At 33.5% G+C, this 16,690-nt stretch overlaps 1 protein-coding gene across 5 annotated transcripts; it reads right to left on the bottom strand.

Annotated features, from left to right (window-relative positions):
- Nucleotides 1-1,680: 1,680 nt before the first annotated feature.
- On the bottom strand, nt 1,681-8,433 carry LOC113690729 (long chain base biosynthesis protein 1). 5 transcript variants are annotated; one of them, XM_027208742.2, is made up of 13 exons: nt 8,315-8,433; nt 6,964-7,059; nt 6,791-6,885; nt 5,534-5,625; nt 5,054-5,147; nt 4,895-4,967; nt 4,658-4,790; nt 3,884-4,058; nt 3,065-3,205; nt 2,890-2,985; nt 2,593-2,734; nt 2,380-2,507; nt 1,681-2,225 (listed from the first exon to the last, which is right to left on the bottom strand). In XM_027208742.2, the coding sequence occupies exons 2-13, from the start codon at nt 7,052-7,054 to the stop codon at nt 2,049-2,051; spliced, it is 1,437 nt and encodes a 478-aa protein (XP_027064543.1). In that variant the 5' UTR covers nt 7,055-7,059; nt 8,315-8,433; the 3' UTR covers nt 1,681-2,048. The 5 variants fall into 5 exon arrangements, with proteins under 5 accessions (XP_027064543.1, XP_027064542.1, XP_027064544.1 ...); XM_027208741.2 differs by having other exon boundaries at nt 6,964-7,081; nt 8,315-8,431; XM_027208743.2 differs by lacking the exon at nt 8,315-8,433 and adding an exon at nt 7,638-7,719.
- Between the last annotated feature and the right edge of the window lie 8,257 nt (nt 8,434-16,690).

The raw sequence follows: 16,690 nt of genomic DNA, 5'->3' as shown, positions 1-16,690 counted from the left end.
TTAAAATTAAGAAAGTGACTAAATAACTAAAAAAATTTATTGAGTTGACAAATGATTTTGTTCCTTTTTTTCACACTTCAAGAACTTGAATATTCCAGTGGAAAATTTTTGCGCATAAAGTTGGAATAATTGTACGTTTTATACATGAATGTGGGAAAAGAGTAAAGACACAATGAATCTTGAACCAAGGCTGCACGTGCTCAACCACCGTCCACTGGGTTCCTATACTTAAACTATCAAGGGGAGAGCTCTTAGGATCTTCGCCACTAAAGTTCCAAATTTGGTTGAACTGAATCTTTCATAAGACAGATTTTTTTTTTCTTTCGAATCCCAAAGAGCTTACGTCAATTTTTACAAACCTAAACCCCGAGGGAACCCAAAAGCCGGTTCATAAGACAGAGATTGTTAATATAAAATTGGGCAAAGAAAATTGGTAGGTGTCTATTGCGAGGAACTTTGACCAGAGGGTTTTCCGGTAGTTTCATACAGTGGATTTAGTTTAATTATGTATAGGGATCTATATTGATAAATTATTTATTTATTAAAAAATAAATTTATCTGTACTGATAATATAGAGTATATTTCTTAAATATCACGCCTCCCTGCTAGAAAAAAAAATTTTAAAAAGAAAAATTTGTGAATTTGAAGCATATCCTCGACCATTCAAAATTTTGAAGCTAATCCATCTCAAAGTAGCAAGCTAAAAAGTAAATTATTCGAGTTTGAAGGAACAACATAAATTAATAAGGTATCATGGATAAATGTCAACATTGTCAATTACTAATAACACGTGAATTTTAGTAGAATAGCTTGCTTGAATCTTTCTGGGATTTAGATTGATCCTCTAGTTATTCTGCCCAAAAATGCATTAAAGAAAATAATTTAGACTCGTTATAACTAAATTGTCAAACTAGATTAACACTAACTAGAAAAGGTCGATATTTCAACTTCAACGAAACGTGAGCATCAATTTCAACACTTGGCCAGTTTTCAATAAATATTCTTCATTCATATCATACAGAAAATATTTTAACAAGTACTTAAAAACTGTAAATCTAAACATAAGAACAACTAACATCAAGAAGTTAGGCTGCCTATTGAAAAAGCATTAGAAGCTTTTACAGGACAACGTAATCTGAGGTATATGCAAGCACTGAGCAGTGTTGCAATATACCATGTTTTCGGCAGCAAATCCCAATTCAGCAGATTTGCTCAGTTTTTATCTTTTCTGATACCAAGGCTTTTCCAGAAACACTACCTGGATGTATGCAGATGAAAAAGATTTTAATGGCCTGGTACTACATTTCCTCATCCATTGATATCCTTGTCTAGTCTCTTTCTCAAATACGCATTTGGCTTTTACAAATCTTTTCTAGTTATGTGATATCAGTGATATGGTAGTCTTGGTACTGCTCTATCTTCCTTGCAAAAACTATTGTGCAGTGCACTGAGAGAATAATCACAAATAGATGTCCAAGTAATTATTGATTTCATCTTTGCAATATGATTCTGGATGAGACTCAACTACTAAGAATTGCAACGAGCTTTGAACATAAAGCTAGAATGGTTCAGATATCATATTTCCGGTTTGCTGTTCTCTACCTTCTTATGCATGGTCTGATAAAGCATCTTTTTCATCTGACGCTTGCTGTGTAGCTTAAGATGGAGACACCCAACAAATCCAGGAAATAGAGGTTAGTGACGTTTAACTTAAACATGAATATCTACATTCAATTGAGGACTACGGTTCTTCTGTTATCCCCTTTCTGGTGCTCAGGGAGAATAAAAGGAATCATATTCCACTACAAAGATCTAAATAGCTTGCATCAGTCAAAATTGTACCATTTTAGCAGTCCTACTGAACTCGGATAAAAGGATTAAAACCAACAACAGCTTCAAAATACTCGTGCACCTGTCTTCAAATAAACTTGCAGTCTTCTTGCCATTTCTGCTTGCATGAGAAGATCACTGAATTGAAGGTCCATCACCAGATCTGAAATCCGTGCTCCAATTGAAAAAACCATGGCAGACTTCCAAGTTTGCAACATCTAATCATGACCATTTAAAGCCAGAGCTGCAACTCTCTTCAGTGATTCACCTGCTTTCATTAGGTCGTCTTCGGTATGAGCAGCAGAGACAAATAATCTAATGCCCACAGGCAATTTGCATTTGTCAAGAGTTGATCTTCTTGAAGTAGCAACGAAAACAGTGTCTTCCTTCAGTACCTGCGGACACAAGATTTATTTCAACTTCAATTTTCAAGATGGACAGAAAGGATGTGCAGGCGTGTGGTTTCCACGTTCCAGATGTAAACTCAATCAGGCAGACCAATTAGGGAAGTAAAAGAATTTACTGGATGAGTTCAAGTACAAAACTTACATGGTGAGCTATCTCTTCAAGCACCTGAAGGTCACCTTTCGAGGAACCTGTTGACTTTTTTAATTGGAGAAAAACAATTGGTGATGCCGGATCACTTGCTATCTCAAGCCCTTGAATACCAGATAACCCTGCAAGCCAAGTTTGAAATGAAGAGCATATTCCTCACAGTTGAGGGATAAATGTAAATAACAAGACATGAAAAACTGAACGAACCTTTCCATAGTGTGCCAACATTTTTCTTCAGTTTTGTGATAAGATCAGGATTTTTTTCCAGGATATCAATTGCTGTGATTGCTGCAGTTGCTAGGTAAGGGGGCAAAGAAGCAGAAAAGACATAGCCAGAACTGCTAAGCCGCTGCCCAAAATATATACTGGGTAAGCATTAGTGCAAAGACCTAAACAGCTCAAGGAATATTGTAACTGAACTTTAGAGTAGTAAATTTATCTGCACTGTATCCTCATCAATGCAAGAATTCAAATTACAACATTAAGCAGATAAAGTTTACATACTTGGTGGTCAATCACTCTTGCATTCCCAGTGCATACTCCTCCCTCTGTAGCCAATGCATGCCCCATAGCCGCCGTTATGATATCAATCTTGTCAACCTACAAGAGGACACAAATATAAAGCCACAAACAGGGACCTTTTGACTAATTAAACTTGGAAAAGGTACAAAATCATTACCGGAACTTTGCAGTACTCAGTTAAACCTCTGCCGGTACTGCCAAGAACACCCAATGAATTGCTCTCATCCAGTAAAACACGGAATCGATACTTTTCCTTGAGTCTAACGATTTCATCTAAGGGAGCAATTTGTCCAGAATTCTGTAATTAAGCTAAGCCATTCAGAATAACACATCGTTCATCAAATAGAAGCTAGTTTGGAAAAATAAAAAATTTTAAAGGTAAGCATGTTAAGACTTGAAAAATACAAAGAAAAGAGAAGAGAAGAGGCAACATCAGCACTGCCTTCTTGGGACCAGTTTCCTTAACTTTGTCACATGGCACAGCCAGTAGTGCTACATGATCTATCATACTACTCTCTGGATTTCATGATTGATCCTTTATACCATATAATGTATAGTATTACTAGCTCGCCAATATTTTTCTTGCCATGCATCCAGCATACACCTCTCCTTGTCCAACATACACCTTTTCATGCCTTTACCTGACATGCCAACTTGACCCTGTCTCCTTGTCCTCTCCTATGAATAACAATCCCCTCTCACTCTGTCTCCCTTGTGTTACTTTGTCTAATTCTGTCTACTGCCTTGATCACACCCAAGTTTACATAATGCCCCTGACTAGTTTACAACTAAAAAGATAAGAAATACTCTTAGCAACTCAACAACTTGGAACAATGCAGAGGAAAGTGGGGAGAAACTTTTCATTAAGGTGAGGTGGGAGGGAAAACGGAATATCACACTACATATCTATTTGCTTCTAAAACATGATATGTGCAAGGATGATCAATGCACGATGTCATAACAAACCAAATAATACCTGATACACCGCTTCTACCACAATATAGCGCCTCAGCTTCTTTGCACGCTTGTTCTCCTGGGTGACCTTCTCTAGCATATTTCTTAAGGATTCCATGTCATTGTGCTTGAAATATACTACTGTACTTCTGGAAAGCTGAAGGCCATTTTGAATTGCCCAGTGCACTCCCTCATCCCTGGAAGAGCAAAAATTCTTTTGAGAACTCATAACAAACCTTTAGACAGATTACTGCAATAGATTTGCCAGTCAACAACTGAAAGAAACAAATACACAAAATTCCGGTGAATCATGACAAAGTGACATTATACGATGATGTATATTGATGCCCTAACCATGAAGGAACAGGTAGACATGGAAATCATAGGGGTATAACTGATATATCATATAACTAATATCCAACACTGTTGCTCAAAAGGGTGGCCAGTATATGCTAGAGAGTAGCATGAATGAAACAAGAAGAATAAGAAGATGATGCTGATGAGAGACCGAAAAGTAATTAGGCAAGCAGGAGGAAAAAGTTAAAAGAAGGGGCAAAGAAACAGATGATAGCCAAAGCTTTAGAAAGGAAGAGATGTTTCGGTATGCAGAAGTGATCAGAAATTCTACTCAGACATCTTCATCCGTTGTTAGTTACATAATTGGATGATGCGATACATCAAACATAAGGCAAGCCATTAATGACATATACTTGGAATCCGATCCCCAAGCAAAGAAACATCAGTAGATGACTAATGTTCATTGATAAGTTAAAACAGATAGATTGGATATACTCACGCAACAATAACATCTCCCTTTTTGCAAAATGCTGGGATTGCACTGAACATGGTGGAAAGCCCATAAGAGTAAAGTATAGAATCTGGAGTACCCAAAAACTTTGCTATTCTGGCCTCACAATCAAGGTGGACATCTGTACCAAAGATCAAAGGATAACTGGGTGCCCAAATTTCCAAGTTAAAAGGAGAAAATTGCAACCATGCCCATTGAAGTTTTGCAGATTAAATCAATTTATACCTATTGTTCCATAAAATCCACGAGGACCGCAAGAACCGACACCATATTTCTCCAATGATCTTGTACAAGCTTCCTGTTGTGCAACTTAGCTATGAAGGACATGTTTAAGAAATCCAACAGCACAAATTACCAATGACAAGAAAGGTAGCTTCTCCTTACAAGTAATTTCCCATGTCCGACTAATCCAAGGTAATTTGCTGAGGCAAAATTGATAACTTCTGTCCCATTAATTAATGTATGTGGTCCTGCAGCACTGCAAAGATACACCTGTTAATCAGAATGTATTCTTAACAGCAATAAAATCAGAAATTGAGATACTCAAGAACTTGTTTACTTAAACAAGGGAAACATCATTGCTTTATCCATCACCTGGAGTCACAGTATCACGGGACCAATTTTTTGAAATAGGGCTATCGAAACAAATGGCCCCATTTCATTCAGTAAATATAAATTCAAGTTGCACATTTCCTTTCACACGTACGTTATTCTAACCATTTTCTCGGTAATTCCAGATAAAATTCTATGGTTCCATTTACCCCTCAAAAAAAAAAAAGTCCAACTTTACTAAACATGGCAGTTGGAAAAGCCAAACTTCAACGGGAAAATACTATGTAGGGGGCAAAAAAAGCCCGACTTTACCTCTCCAATGCAGGAGGTTCATATTTCATATCATCTGTGATTTTAGGAATTAGAGGTTCAGGAGCCCACTCATCACATAGCTCATCAATTTCCTGAAAATATCAAGAAAATGCATTTGTCAGATCAGCCTGGTGAAACAAGTGACACTTTAGAAGACAGAGACACCAAAATTTTAAGAGGTTAGCCCGGTCAGACGACATAGAATAGTGCTTTCATGTAGTTTACTCTTCTTCCACTACTCCAGTATGTATTAGGCTTTATAAGAATTGATGGACTTCGATTTTCTTGCACTAGATATTCGAAGGTAATTCACTTGTAAGTTTAGGCTCCAAAACTTGGTGCACACTTCAGCTAAATATTATGCATCTTCATTGTGATAAAACAGGTAAGATGACATACTCTATACCCTACTTTCTCAATGTGGGTTTTCTGTAAAGACCAAAAACAATACGTATACTAATTAACAATTAAACAAAATGGACACCAATTGAATTATTCTCAGATTGGAGAGGGGGGCTGGCAGAGAGAGAGATTGCAGCTTTAACATCATATGCACAGATACATACTGGGGCAAAACAAACTTACCATCTTTATATGCACTACAACTTCGAATATAGACACTTCTCAGTCTTTCTTTTCTGAAGTGTTTGGTTGCATTTGGCTGGGGAAATCTTTTGTGTTTCCCCCTTTTTTTTTTAAATTTTTCATTTCCTTGCTTTCATACTGTGATATATATATCTCTCCAGGAACTTTTATTTCTACAACATGCTCATGATTCTATTCCTCTAAATCCTAAGCTCAGGGAAACAAAACTTGGCTTAGATGCAGCTATCTAGTATCTCAGTTAAGACAATCGCACTAATGTTTTGACACCAAAATTCTTACTCTAAGACATGATACGGATAAAGAATGGTCCAGAATGAACAGATACACCAGCCTCGTGAGAACAGAGTAACATACATCAACTGTATCATACAACGCTCATTTTACACAATAAACAAGCACTTTTCCTATAGACACAGAACAATTCTAGTATCAAGAACTTTACATCCAACTCTGAGTATTACTGCACCCTAATAGCAATTCTCTTACCATATAAAGAATCAACACTGGAAGCAAAGGAGTAAGAGAAAAGCCCAGATCAAATTCTTTTTCTTAATTTGAGTCTCAAAAAGCACAACACAAACCAGGACAACAGAAAAAAATAAACAAATGAAGAAATACAAGTCCTTTGGTGGCTAGGTATCCCTAACAAACCTTCTTTGTCAATGGTCTTTTAGGTGGTTTATAACTCTTCTGCGAAAGAAGGAAAATAATGACCACAACGAGAAGACCCTCCACAAATAGATGACCTACATGGAAACAGGAAAAGTTATACACCTCCAAAATGAGGAGTAAGCATTTGAGCTTTATCTGGTTTGATGGCATACCTCCAATGTTCACTCCAAAGACAACTGCTCTTGCAAAAGGAGCATCAAAAGCAAAAGTAAGCCAATCTGATGCAGCTTTTAGCATATCCATAGCAACTGATGCCATTGTACTAGTTAGCTAATTGCATAAATGCAAGGAAATAGTCATTCAACCCACAAAGAAGTAAAAAGAAGGACAAATAAAAGGAATTAGAAGATTAATATATAGAAATTAAAGGTTGACTAATAGCCTAAAATAAACGTTGCATCTTCTCAAGCATAAAAAATAAGAGACATATCTTGTTAGACGTGACAATCATCTAATATTCAACATAGTAAAGAATTTTCGCATGCTTTGGTGTTTGGGGTTGGCAACAACATCCTAGTTCTCCTAGTGACAGATATCTGGATAGATTCTTCTTCTTTATCTCCTTTATTTTCCCCCACATTCAACTAGAAGAAAGGAGATTTAACACTGACAGATATTTTAACCTCCCTTAAGATGAAATGCCAGTTTTACACTAGCAACTACACCTCAAGGTTCAAATGGACGTAACATGTTTAATGATGGCATCAAGAAACTCAGAGATTCTTTATCGTATGCATGTCTCTAAAGAATGGTCTTGATTATTTCTCTAATCCAAAAAAAGTATAAGACGATGAGTTTCATTGTCATAAGATATCAAAAAACTTACTAAATGAGGCCTACAAAGCTTTCTGATCAATTACAATATTGATATGGTTTGAACTTTCAATCCCATAATTCTAGCTCACACCACCACTCATGTTTTTGACTCTGCATTCAAAGTTAGCTTCAGCTTACGTCGTTGTTAATTTAGTGCCAATAGCAATTAATAATACGAATTATAAGCATAAAGATGAGAATTTTAACTTCATTTGAAATGGTTTCTAGCTCAAAAACTCGCATATATTTTTCCAATTACATCATCCACCCACTAGGCTCAAAATCACAACCAATCAAACAGTAGCTCCTACCAAAAAAGGGAAAAACCAGATGAATATATTTGGCAAATTCTAACATATTGAAACTGGCCCCAAAAAAGTGAATTTGATCAGATCACATCAATCGCCTAATTAACAATCATACTCGCAACATTTTCACCAAAAACTAATACTAATCAACAGCTTAAGAAAATCAAATCTAGTTAAACAGAGGAATTCCTGTGGAGGAGAATATTTTTTGTAGAAATAATTAAGCAAAATCTTAACGTCCAAATCCAAAATTATTCTCATATGCATGCAGAAATTACCAAAGCAGATTTACTAATACATAAGGCGGAGAAGTGTTAGTGAAGGGGTGGGGGAAGGTCGCCGGCCGGCAAAGAGGGGACGGGAGAGATGGATGGCGTACCTGAGGCTGGTGCTTGGCTAGATGCTGAATGACAAATGGAGAAACAGTTAATTTTGTTAGTCTTTTTGTTTTAATAAATGGGAAATAAAGTCCAATGCCTTTTTTTTTTTAAACTCCATTCATAGTGGAAAAGTCGAATTTCTTTATGAACCCAACTTTGGCGGTTCGACTGGTCAACCAGTGAACCAGTAGCATAACCGAGTTGGATTTTTCTTATCTGATCGGACCAGAAAATGACCCAATAGGCACTTGAATTTCAGTTTATTTACCACCCCCCTCCAAAACAGCACCCAAGAAAAAGGGTAATTACAGAAACCTACCCTAAGGTTTGTCATAATATCGCTCAGCTCTCCTAAAGTTTTAAAAATCTCACTTATCTCCCCTATTAACTTGATAAGACTAAATATTCCAATGAAAGGTTACAAATTGACAATAATACCCTTGTTCTTAATAACTATTTAAACAAGATGCCAAAACAAAGTGAAAAATTTAAACCAAAATGTGTAAATTAAAAAAATTGCTATCTAATAATGGTCCATATTTCTTTACATTGGAGTCGTGGTAGGATAGCAAAGGACCGGGATAAATTAAATCTAACCAAGATCAGCCGCTTAGGAGCATTTATTGAGTAATTAACATGTTTAAAAATTTCGTGGGCGGTTATAATTAAAGAAGTGAAGGTATTTTTTTTAGAAAATATGTTTTAATAAATGATTTAGTTTGAGTTGTATTGAAAACTAAAATAATCTATTCATACATGTGAATTTTTCAAGGTTTAAAATTTGCTTTTGCTCCAATACAACCAAAATAAATAGTTTAAGTTAAGAAATTACCCCTTATAAAAATTTAATCTTATTTTATTTGTTATTGTTGTTATAAACACCATAAGTAAGATAACATAAGAGTAGTATTGGAGCAAAAGTTTTATCTTTCTTGTATTTCCTTCAAAGGGGTTACAATGTTACAATAAATGGCAATTCAAAGGAGGTAAGTGAGATTTTAAAAATTTTAGGGGGCTAAGTGATATTATGAGAAATCTTAGGGGAGGTTTCTAAATTATTCCAAAGAAAGGAAGAAGACTTTAAACGATATGCCTATTTGGCTAATTGACAGACACAAATATGAGAATTTCTAAAAATTAGGAGGTAAACCATTTATTAGTTTAGAATAATATGCTGCATGAGTTGTAGGGTGTTCATATTATTTGGTTCACAGGATGACACAAAACTGGACTACTAATTGTATGTCATCTTATGTTTGATTGCATTTTTATACATGAGATGATACATCCCACCTAATCGAATTAACCCCTCATACGGGGCATAAAATAATTCAATAGGGAGAGGTGATATGAATTATCCCGAGATAGTTTAGTGGTGAGATGATGAAATAGACTTATTTAGCCCTACCAATAGAATAATGCTTTATTCCAATAACTATATAAACTTATCCTCTCACAATAATATTATCTAATTTTTTGACTAATTTGCCAGTATTAATAACACTAGCAGAAACCTACCGTGCGAATTTATGTAATGCCCACAATGAGCAGGTATAATGGTTAATAAAGTACTATAATTGATATTTGTAGTACGATGTGTATGAATTTATGTGGTGTGGAGGAGATAATTATAAAGATGGCAAAAAAGATAAACTAACCACTATCTCAAACGACACCATCATCTCAATCAAGAATCCAGAGGTCCATCATGCAAAATGGTTTCAATTTTTTTTAAGGACAAAATGGTTTCGTTTGAAATCAATTTTTTGCGATGTAATATGAAATTTGGTAACCAATGGATTGCAATTATAAACAAACGATACGGAGAACCAGTCATTAATTAACGAAGGAGATAATTAAATTAGAATATAGTAAACTTAATCTATTTGTCCGATCTCGAGTCTAACAGATATAGTAGGAAACAAATGTTAATAACCACTATTTATTACAATTAATATATTATTACAATTAACCCTTGTCTAAATTATTACAATTAATATATTTGCACACTATTTGGCTTTCAATGGTTGAATATTTTTTCAGTATGGATATCATGTCACAGTAATAAGGCCATTTTTTCGGCTTTCACCTGTTGAAAAAGCATTAACAATTCTTGACTCAGTAAGTTGACTTTGTCATAGAAAAACAAATTGCATATAGTATAGAGTAAATGTGCTAATACTTCTAATTTTTATAGTTATTCATTAACATGTAAAACAAAGATGATTAAGTATAGGTTATAACCTGATGAAAGACAAGTAAACGTCTCTTCATTGGATTTTGTAATTGAAACTTGCTCATGAGAAGCTTCTTTATAGTATACCATTGTGAAAAGCTGTTTTGCATCAGCCAAGGGGACTTGTACAGGTCTAATGTGTGCAAGGAACTTTTTTTATTTTAGCTCCTCATGCAGAACTTCAAGTGGTAACGCCATATTCTGCAACGCACAAAACAAGAGAATATATATATATATATATATAGACATATGTATTGATGCGTCATGGTGAGAGCAAACCTGATAATAATGCTTCATTGCTTCTTTTGCTATGAATGTTAGCAGTTTCTCAGCTAAATCACCAAATAGTGTGGCTGTGAGTGTTCAGGTGTCATCAGAGAGATCAACATCAAATTTACACCTATTAAATATGTAAATTTAAATAAGGCACAATAGAGGAAAATAAATGATAATATAATAAGCAGCAGTAACAGAAATGATAAGTAACTAATAAATGATGATTATACCTTGGTTCAGTCCTGTGTTTTTGTTTACAAGTATTACACATGAACAAGACACCTTAATTTGCAGACGTGGAACGGAAACATTCTTCACACCCCATGTACTAAAATTTCTGGAAGATGTGCTCAAATGAGAATGATGCTTTCACCCACATATTCTAAAATATAGTGAGCATATGAATTAGTAAAACTATTTATAGGCTGAAATGTAATGGAAAATTTGTAATCATGATACTACCTTGTGTTTTGAATTGATATTTGATATATTAGTAATTTTCTGCCTGGAAAGAGATATCAGGATTGTAAAGATTGTAAGTTCTCTTTTCAATAGTGCCTGCAGGGCATTTGGCATTTTTACTTGCCCTCTATATAGGATACCAAAATAGTCAGTCAAATAATTAAAATATTAGTTTTATATGCAACCCAGATTGAAAATTATAAGAGTGAAACCAGTTCTTAAGTCCCTTTGGTTGTCAAACAAACAGATAAATTCAAAGTTTATAAGCAATGAATATTGACAATTATAAGAACAGAACCAATTCTTCAGTTCCCTTGCTTCTTGGACAGGTGGATTTACAAGGATTGCTGAATCAAACCAAGTAGAAAGAGCCACTCCTATGCAAAGAAGAGGGGAAACAATATGTGATTCGCAAAACGTACGAATAGAAAAAGGTTAGATGTTAAAAAAAATGCAAATGTCAACTGTTATACTTACCATTATAATTTTGAACTTTTAGCCTTCTTCCAATAAGAACAGGATAGTTCTGAATGTCTAAAATAATCTTGGAGCCTTCATTATCAATAAAAGCATACCACATGGATAGCATAACTGTCTGCAATCTGACATAGTTTGAACAGTTCCACACTTTATAAATTTTTGGAAAAAGGCTATAATTTGTAATAGCAAATAGCCATTGTAAGCAAAGATTAAGGCTTCTTACTCCTCATTAACAATGACAAGCTTCTGGACTTGTGATTCGTTTGAATTTTCCGTGACAATTTTTTCATCCAATGTAGCAATGAAAATTCCCATAATATCTAGTGAGAGCAATTTTAAAAATAAGCATAATAGCATATAACAAGTAAGGTAAACCAGTTATGCTTGAGAAGAAAGATATTCACCAATAGAAATGTCCTTTCGATCCATATACTGTGCCAAGTCTTTAAACTTGGTATACGCAAACTTTGCAACTATAACATTCTCTTTGTCCACAATCTCTTAAATAATTGTTCGACTGGTGATTATCCATTGCTTTGTTAGGTCAGTGGTTCTGAAGTCATCAGGAATCTTTTTCACCTCAGCATTAGAGATGAGGTACTTTTTGTAAATCTCTAATCTGGGGTTCATTATAGGAATATCAGCATTAAAGATGATTCCTTCAACCTTTGAGCCCTGAAAAATAATTATTACGATGGCAGACAATTGAGTACTATTTATATCTCTATGTATAGAAAATACAATTTTGAATATAAAAAATTTAATCAAAATAAATACCTCAGAATCAATGAAGATAAATTTTTGTTTCTTAGTTAGTGTGCCAATTGATGAAGTAACTTGCTATTTCTTTTGGACGGTGACTTTTGCTGTCCACTTCTCCATTCCGACTTCAACCTCATTGATCGGCAATATAGCGGCCATCCTATACTCATTAGCAATAACAAAAATATACAAGAAAGAAATTTCAGTTTGCAAGGCAAAAGAAAACTATAAATTTGAGAACAAAATATAACAATATTTAAAGGTCAAGAGACATATGCAGAGTGCGAATGATCAATTAGATAACTGTAATATGTCAACAAACACATCAATTTTTTACTTCAGAAAATGTTCCTGGAAGTATGAGAACTTTAATTGCATTAGCAATTTTTGCTCTAGAGAGTGCAACGTATAATTGTCCATGAGAAAATACGGGTTCCTTTAGATATAAACCAATATAGTCAAGAGTTTGACCTTGAGCCTTGTTAATTGTCATTGCAAAACAAAGGCGAACTGAAAATTGTGTTTTGACGAAGGGAATGCCATGAGACAACAATGCAATGAAAATGAAAACGACAGAGCAAAGAGAATCATAAAACAATAAAAATGCAAGATAAAAAATAATAATAATAGTGACAAGTAGAAAAAAGTAGTAAGCATGGGAAATAAAAGAATATCAAAAACAAAATAATCCTAAGGAAAAAAATATAAATATTACAAGAATAAGGAGAGGGAAAATAGAGCATTACTTATATCAGATATAATAGCAGACACCAAAAAATAGCAATAACAGTGTTCAAAGAAAGATCCGCAACGAAATAGAGGGAAGGAAGAGCTCAAGGAAGAAGAAGCGGAAGCAGTACATAAAACAAGACAAAAGAAGAAAAGCAGGCTGAAATGTAAGGGACAGAATTTACATGATTACCTGACTTTTGTTCTGTGCATGAAAACTTGCGCGTGGTGAGAGGTTTAATCTGCCGACTAATAGCTATAGTAGCAACCATGTAAAATTACAAAAGAAACATTTGCAGAACATTAAGTGCGAAGCCTGTGAAAGATACATGCAAAGTAATTATAGACATAGTAAGGGGTATAATGGAAAAGCAAAGACAATCCTATGTGGCCTGAACCTAAACGGAAGACTACTAATGAAAGAACGGCTGATGATAGTAGAAGTAATGAATGACTAGAATAGAATTTAAATGCAATGATTGGGATATTTAAAGAGGCTAAAATTTAAATGCATAAAAAAGGGAAAGGGTCTGTAAAAATTAATTACATATATCTTCGTTACCTTTATTATGATAATAAAATTAAGTATCACAAAAGGGTCTGTAAAATTTTTTTGGAGAATCACCAGCATTTGTTTTTTTATTATATCAATTTATTGACAAAATCAATAAAAAATGAGGAAAATATAAATGCAACAAGCAAAATATAATTACAAATATAAAATGCTACATACATTGTATACATTATTATCATGATTGGGAAAAAAAGCAGCCAAACCAAAATGGAAGTAAAAAAATCTATTACAATAGAATACGCAGAAGAAAATAGGGAAAAAATACCATAAGCACAATAACTTGAGCACACAATTGCAGATTTGATTATTAGAATGATAATATAATAATAAATATAAATAATATATAATATATAATTATTCAAAGGGAAAAATCATAGGAATGAAATTATTTAAAGGAAAAATCATATATATATAATATTATAAAATAAAAAATAGCAAACTAACTATAATATGGTGCAGGGGATACGTGCATGATGATGAATGAAGGAGCAAAAAACAAAACAACAACCAATTTAAGCGGTCCCTTCCAACGCAGGGGCATGTGATTTCCGCATGAGAAGGAGGACGAAAGACCAAAGACCAACAACCAATTTAAGCACCATTCCCACTTTATATAAAGTTATTTAGTATACAATACTTCCAAAGTTAATAACAAGATTTTGCACGAATTTGCCCCTGCAATAAAAAATTAATTCTGGACTAATTTGGCCATAGTAATAATATACCACAATCTTGAACTAATTTGCCCATACTATTAACAAAGACTAAATTTTTACTATTTGCCCATATTAATGAAAAGACTAAAATTATGGACAAATTTGCTCTTACTAATGAAAATTTTATGTTTTGAACTAATTTGCCCATTTTGACTAAATAACTAAATTTTGGACTAAATTACCCCTATTATTAGTAAAATTAAAATTTTGACTAATTTGCCCCTATTAAATTTTTAGATTGATTTATCCTTATTAAAAGCAATAGTAAATTTAGTGCTAATTTGGCCGTACTAATTAATTATATGACCACATTTTGTTGGTCAATATTAATGTGTAAAAGATTAGACACGTCAATTGAAACTTGTGAACCCATTTGATAAGCTCGAACTAGGCTCAAAATAGAAAGACTTATATGTTGGTTCAGGCTCAAACCACTTAAACTCATATATGTGTGTTATTTAGTAATATCAAACTCATGTTCAAATCATGTACATATGTATATGTGCGTATGTGTGTGTGTTTGTGTATATAATTTTCTACAAGTTGTGCTTGGGCTTACTGAAACCCAGTTAACAATAACTATAGGTTTGCTAGAAAGGGTATTTTGGTCCATAAATAAGTAATTCCAACTCATCCTATTTTCAATTAAATACAGGTTGAGATTATTTTCTAAAACATTCCATTTAATATAAAACCAACTAAATACTAGATAACGAGATTACTCATCCAGAGATGACTCAATCCAAGGATAAGTAATCCCCTCTCATCCAATCAGCGAACCAAACGTACCAGACCTTTGGTAAAGAAAAGGACATTTCTCTTTAAATGTTTTGAATTTAAAACATAAGCCTTTGAAACTTTAAACTTTTCAAAATTCATGCTATCAGGTAAAATCATCCTTCTCCTAATTTACTGTTTTATGAGAATATAAACAAATAATGCTGAATATATACAATATATGATTATAGGAACTTATTCATCTTGTAATGTTAGTTACTAGTGTAATTTAGTACGCATTTTTTGTTAGTTGGTCTTTTGTATAAAAAATTTCATGATCTAGCTTACAAGGTTTCTTGGAATCTATATAATTTTATGAATCAATGATGTTTTTCATAAAAGATTCTTTTAATTCCGACATGATAATTTGTAGATGGACGCAATTTTGTTTTTGATATGGTTCATTGTTAAAAGGGTAAAAGAGTTAAAGTATTGATCCTTAAAAGATAAATGTAAGAAAGAAATTAATAATTATTATGATATATGTAACATGCATATAAATAAATATAATAGAGAAAAACCTTTTAAAGTTTAGTAACAAGTTAACTAGCATCACACAATAGCACAAGTTATCTGAACTCTCATGTTAAAGGTTACATTGAATTACATATTTGTAGAAAGGTATAATATATTTTACAAAATTAGACATTTTCCTATACCTATATCATTCGTGGACCATGGAATACATAGTAAATATATAAGTGTTATATAAGAAAAGTAATTGGCAAACCACATTAAGAGGACAAAACATTTTTTTATATACTTTGAAAGCACACAAAATTTTGTAAATGTAGTGATAGAAACCTCATACTTATTATTGAGTTGTTGAACCCATAATCCAAGGAAAGTTACAATATAATTAGTTCCTATATACATATACATACATATATATATATATGTTCCTATAAGTTTCTAAATAAATTAAATCCTTTTTATCCCAATAAAGAATACAAATAAGTTCTTATAACAATTATGATATGAGTACTGAGCTTAAATCAAGAAAACTAACTATTTTTTTTAACTAACAGTTTTATTTAGTACCAAACTTTGTAAATATAGTGATAAGAAGTTAATAACCACATACTTATTATTGAGTTGTTGAATCCATAATTTAAGAAAAGTTACCACATAATGAGTTTCTGTGACAGTCCCACCTCACCTTAAGGCGAACTAAAGGAGTCGGCGGACCGCCTGCCCAACTTTCGCCGGGCTACAGATCCGGAACAAATATAAACCCTACCAATCGCTCAAAAGAACTTCGAGAAGATAACATTCATAACCCGTTAGAGCCAAATTAAAAAATACAATAAATCTCAGGTACAACGTTCCCACAAAAATCAAAACAAAATGGAAGTGCCACTGC

The sequence above is a fragment of the Coffea arabica genome, chromosome 5c (genome assembly GCF_036785885.1).
Source record: "Coffea arabica cultivar ET-39 chromosome 5c, Coffea Arabica ET-39 HiFi, whole genome shotgun sequence".
Lineage (NCBI taxonomy): Eukaryota > Viridiplantae > Streptophyta > Magnoliopsida > Gentianales > Rubiaceae > Coffea > Coffea arabica.
This window is presented reverse-complemented; position numbering and strand designations above follow the sequence as displayed.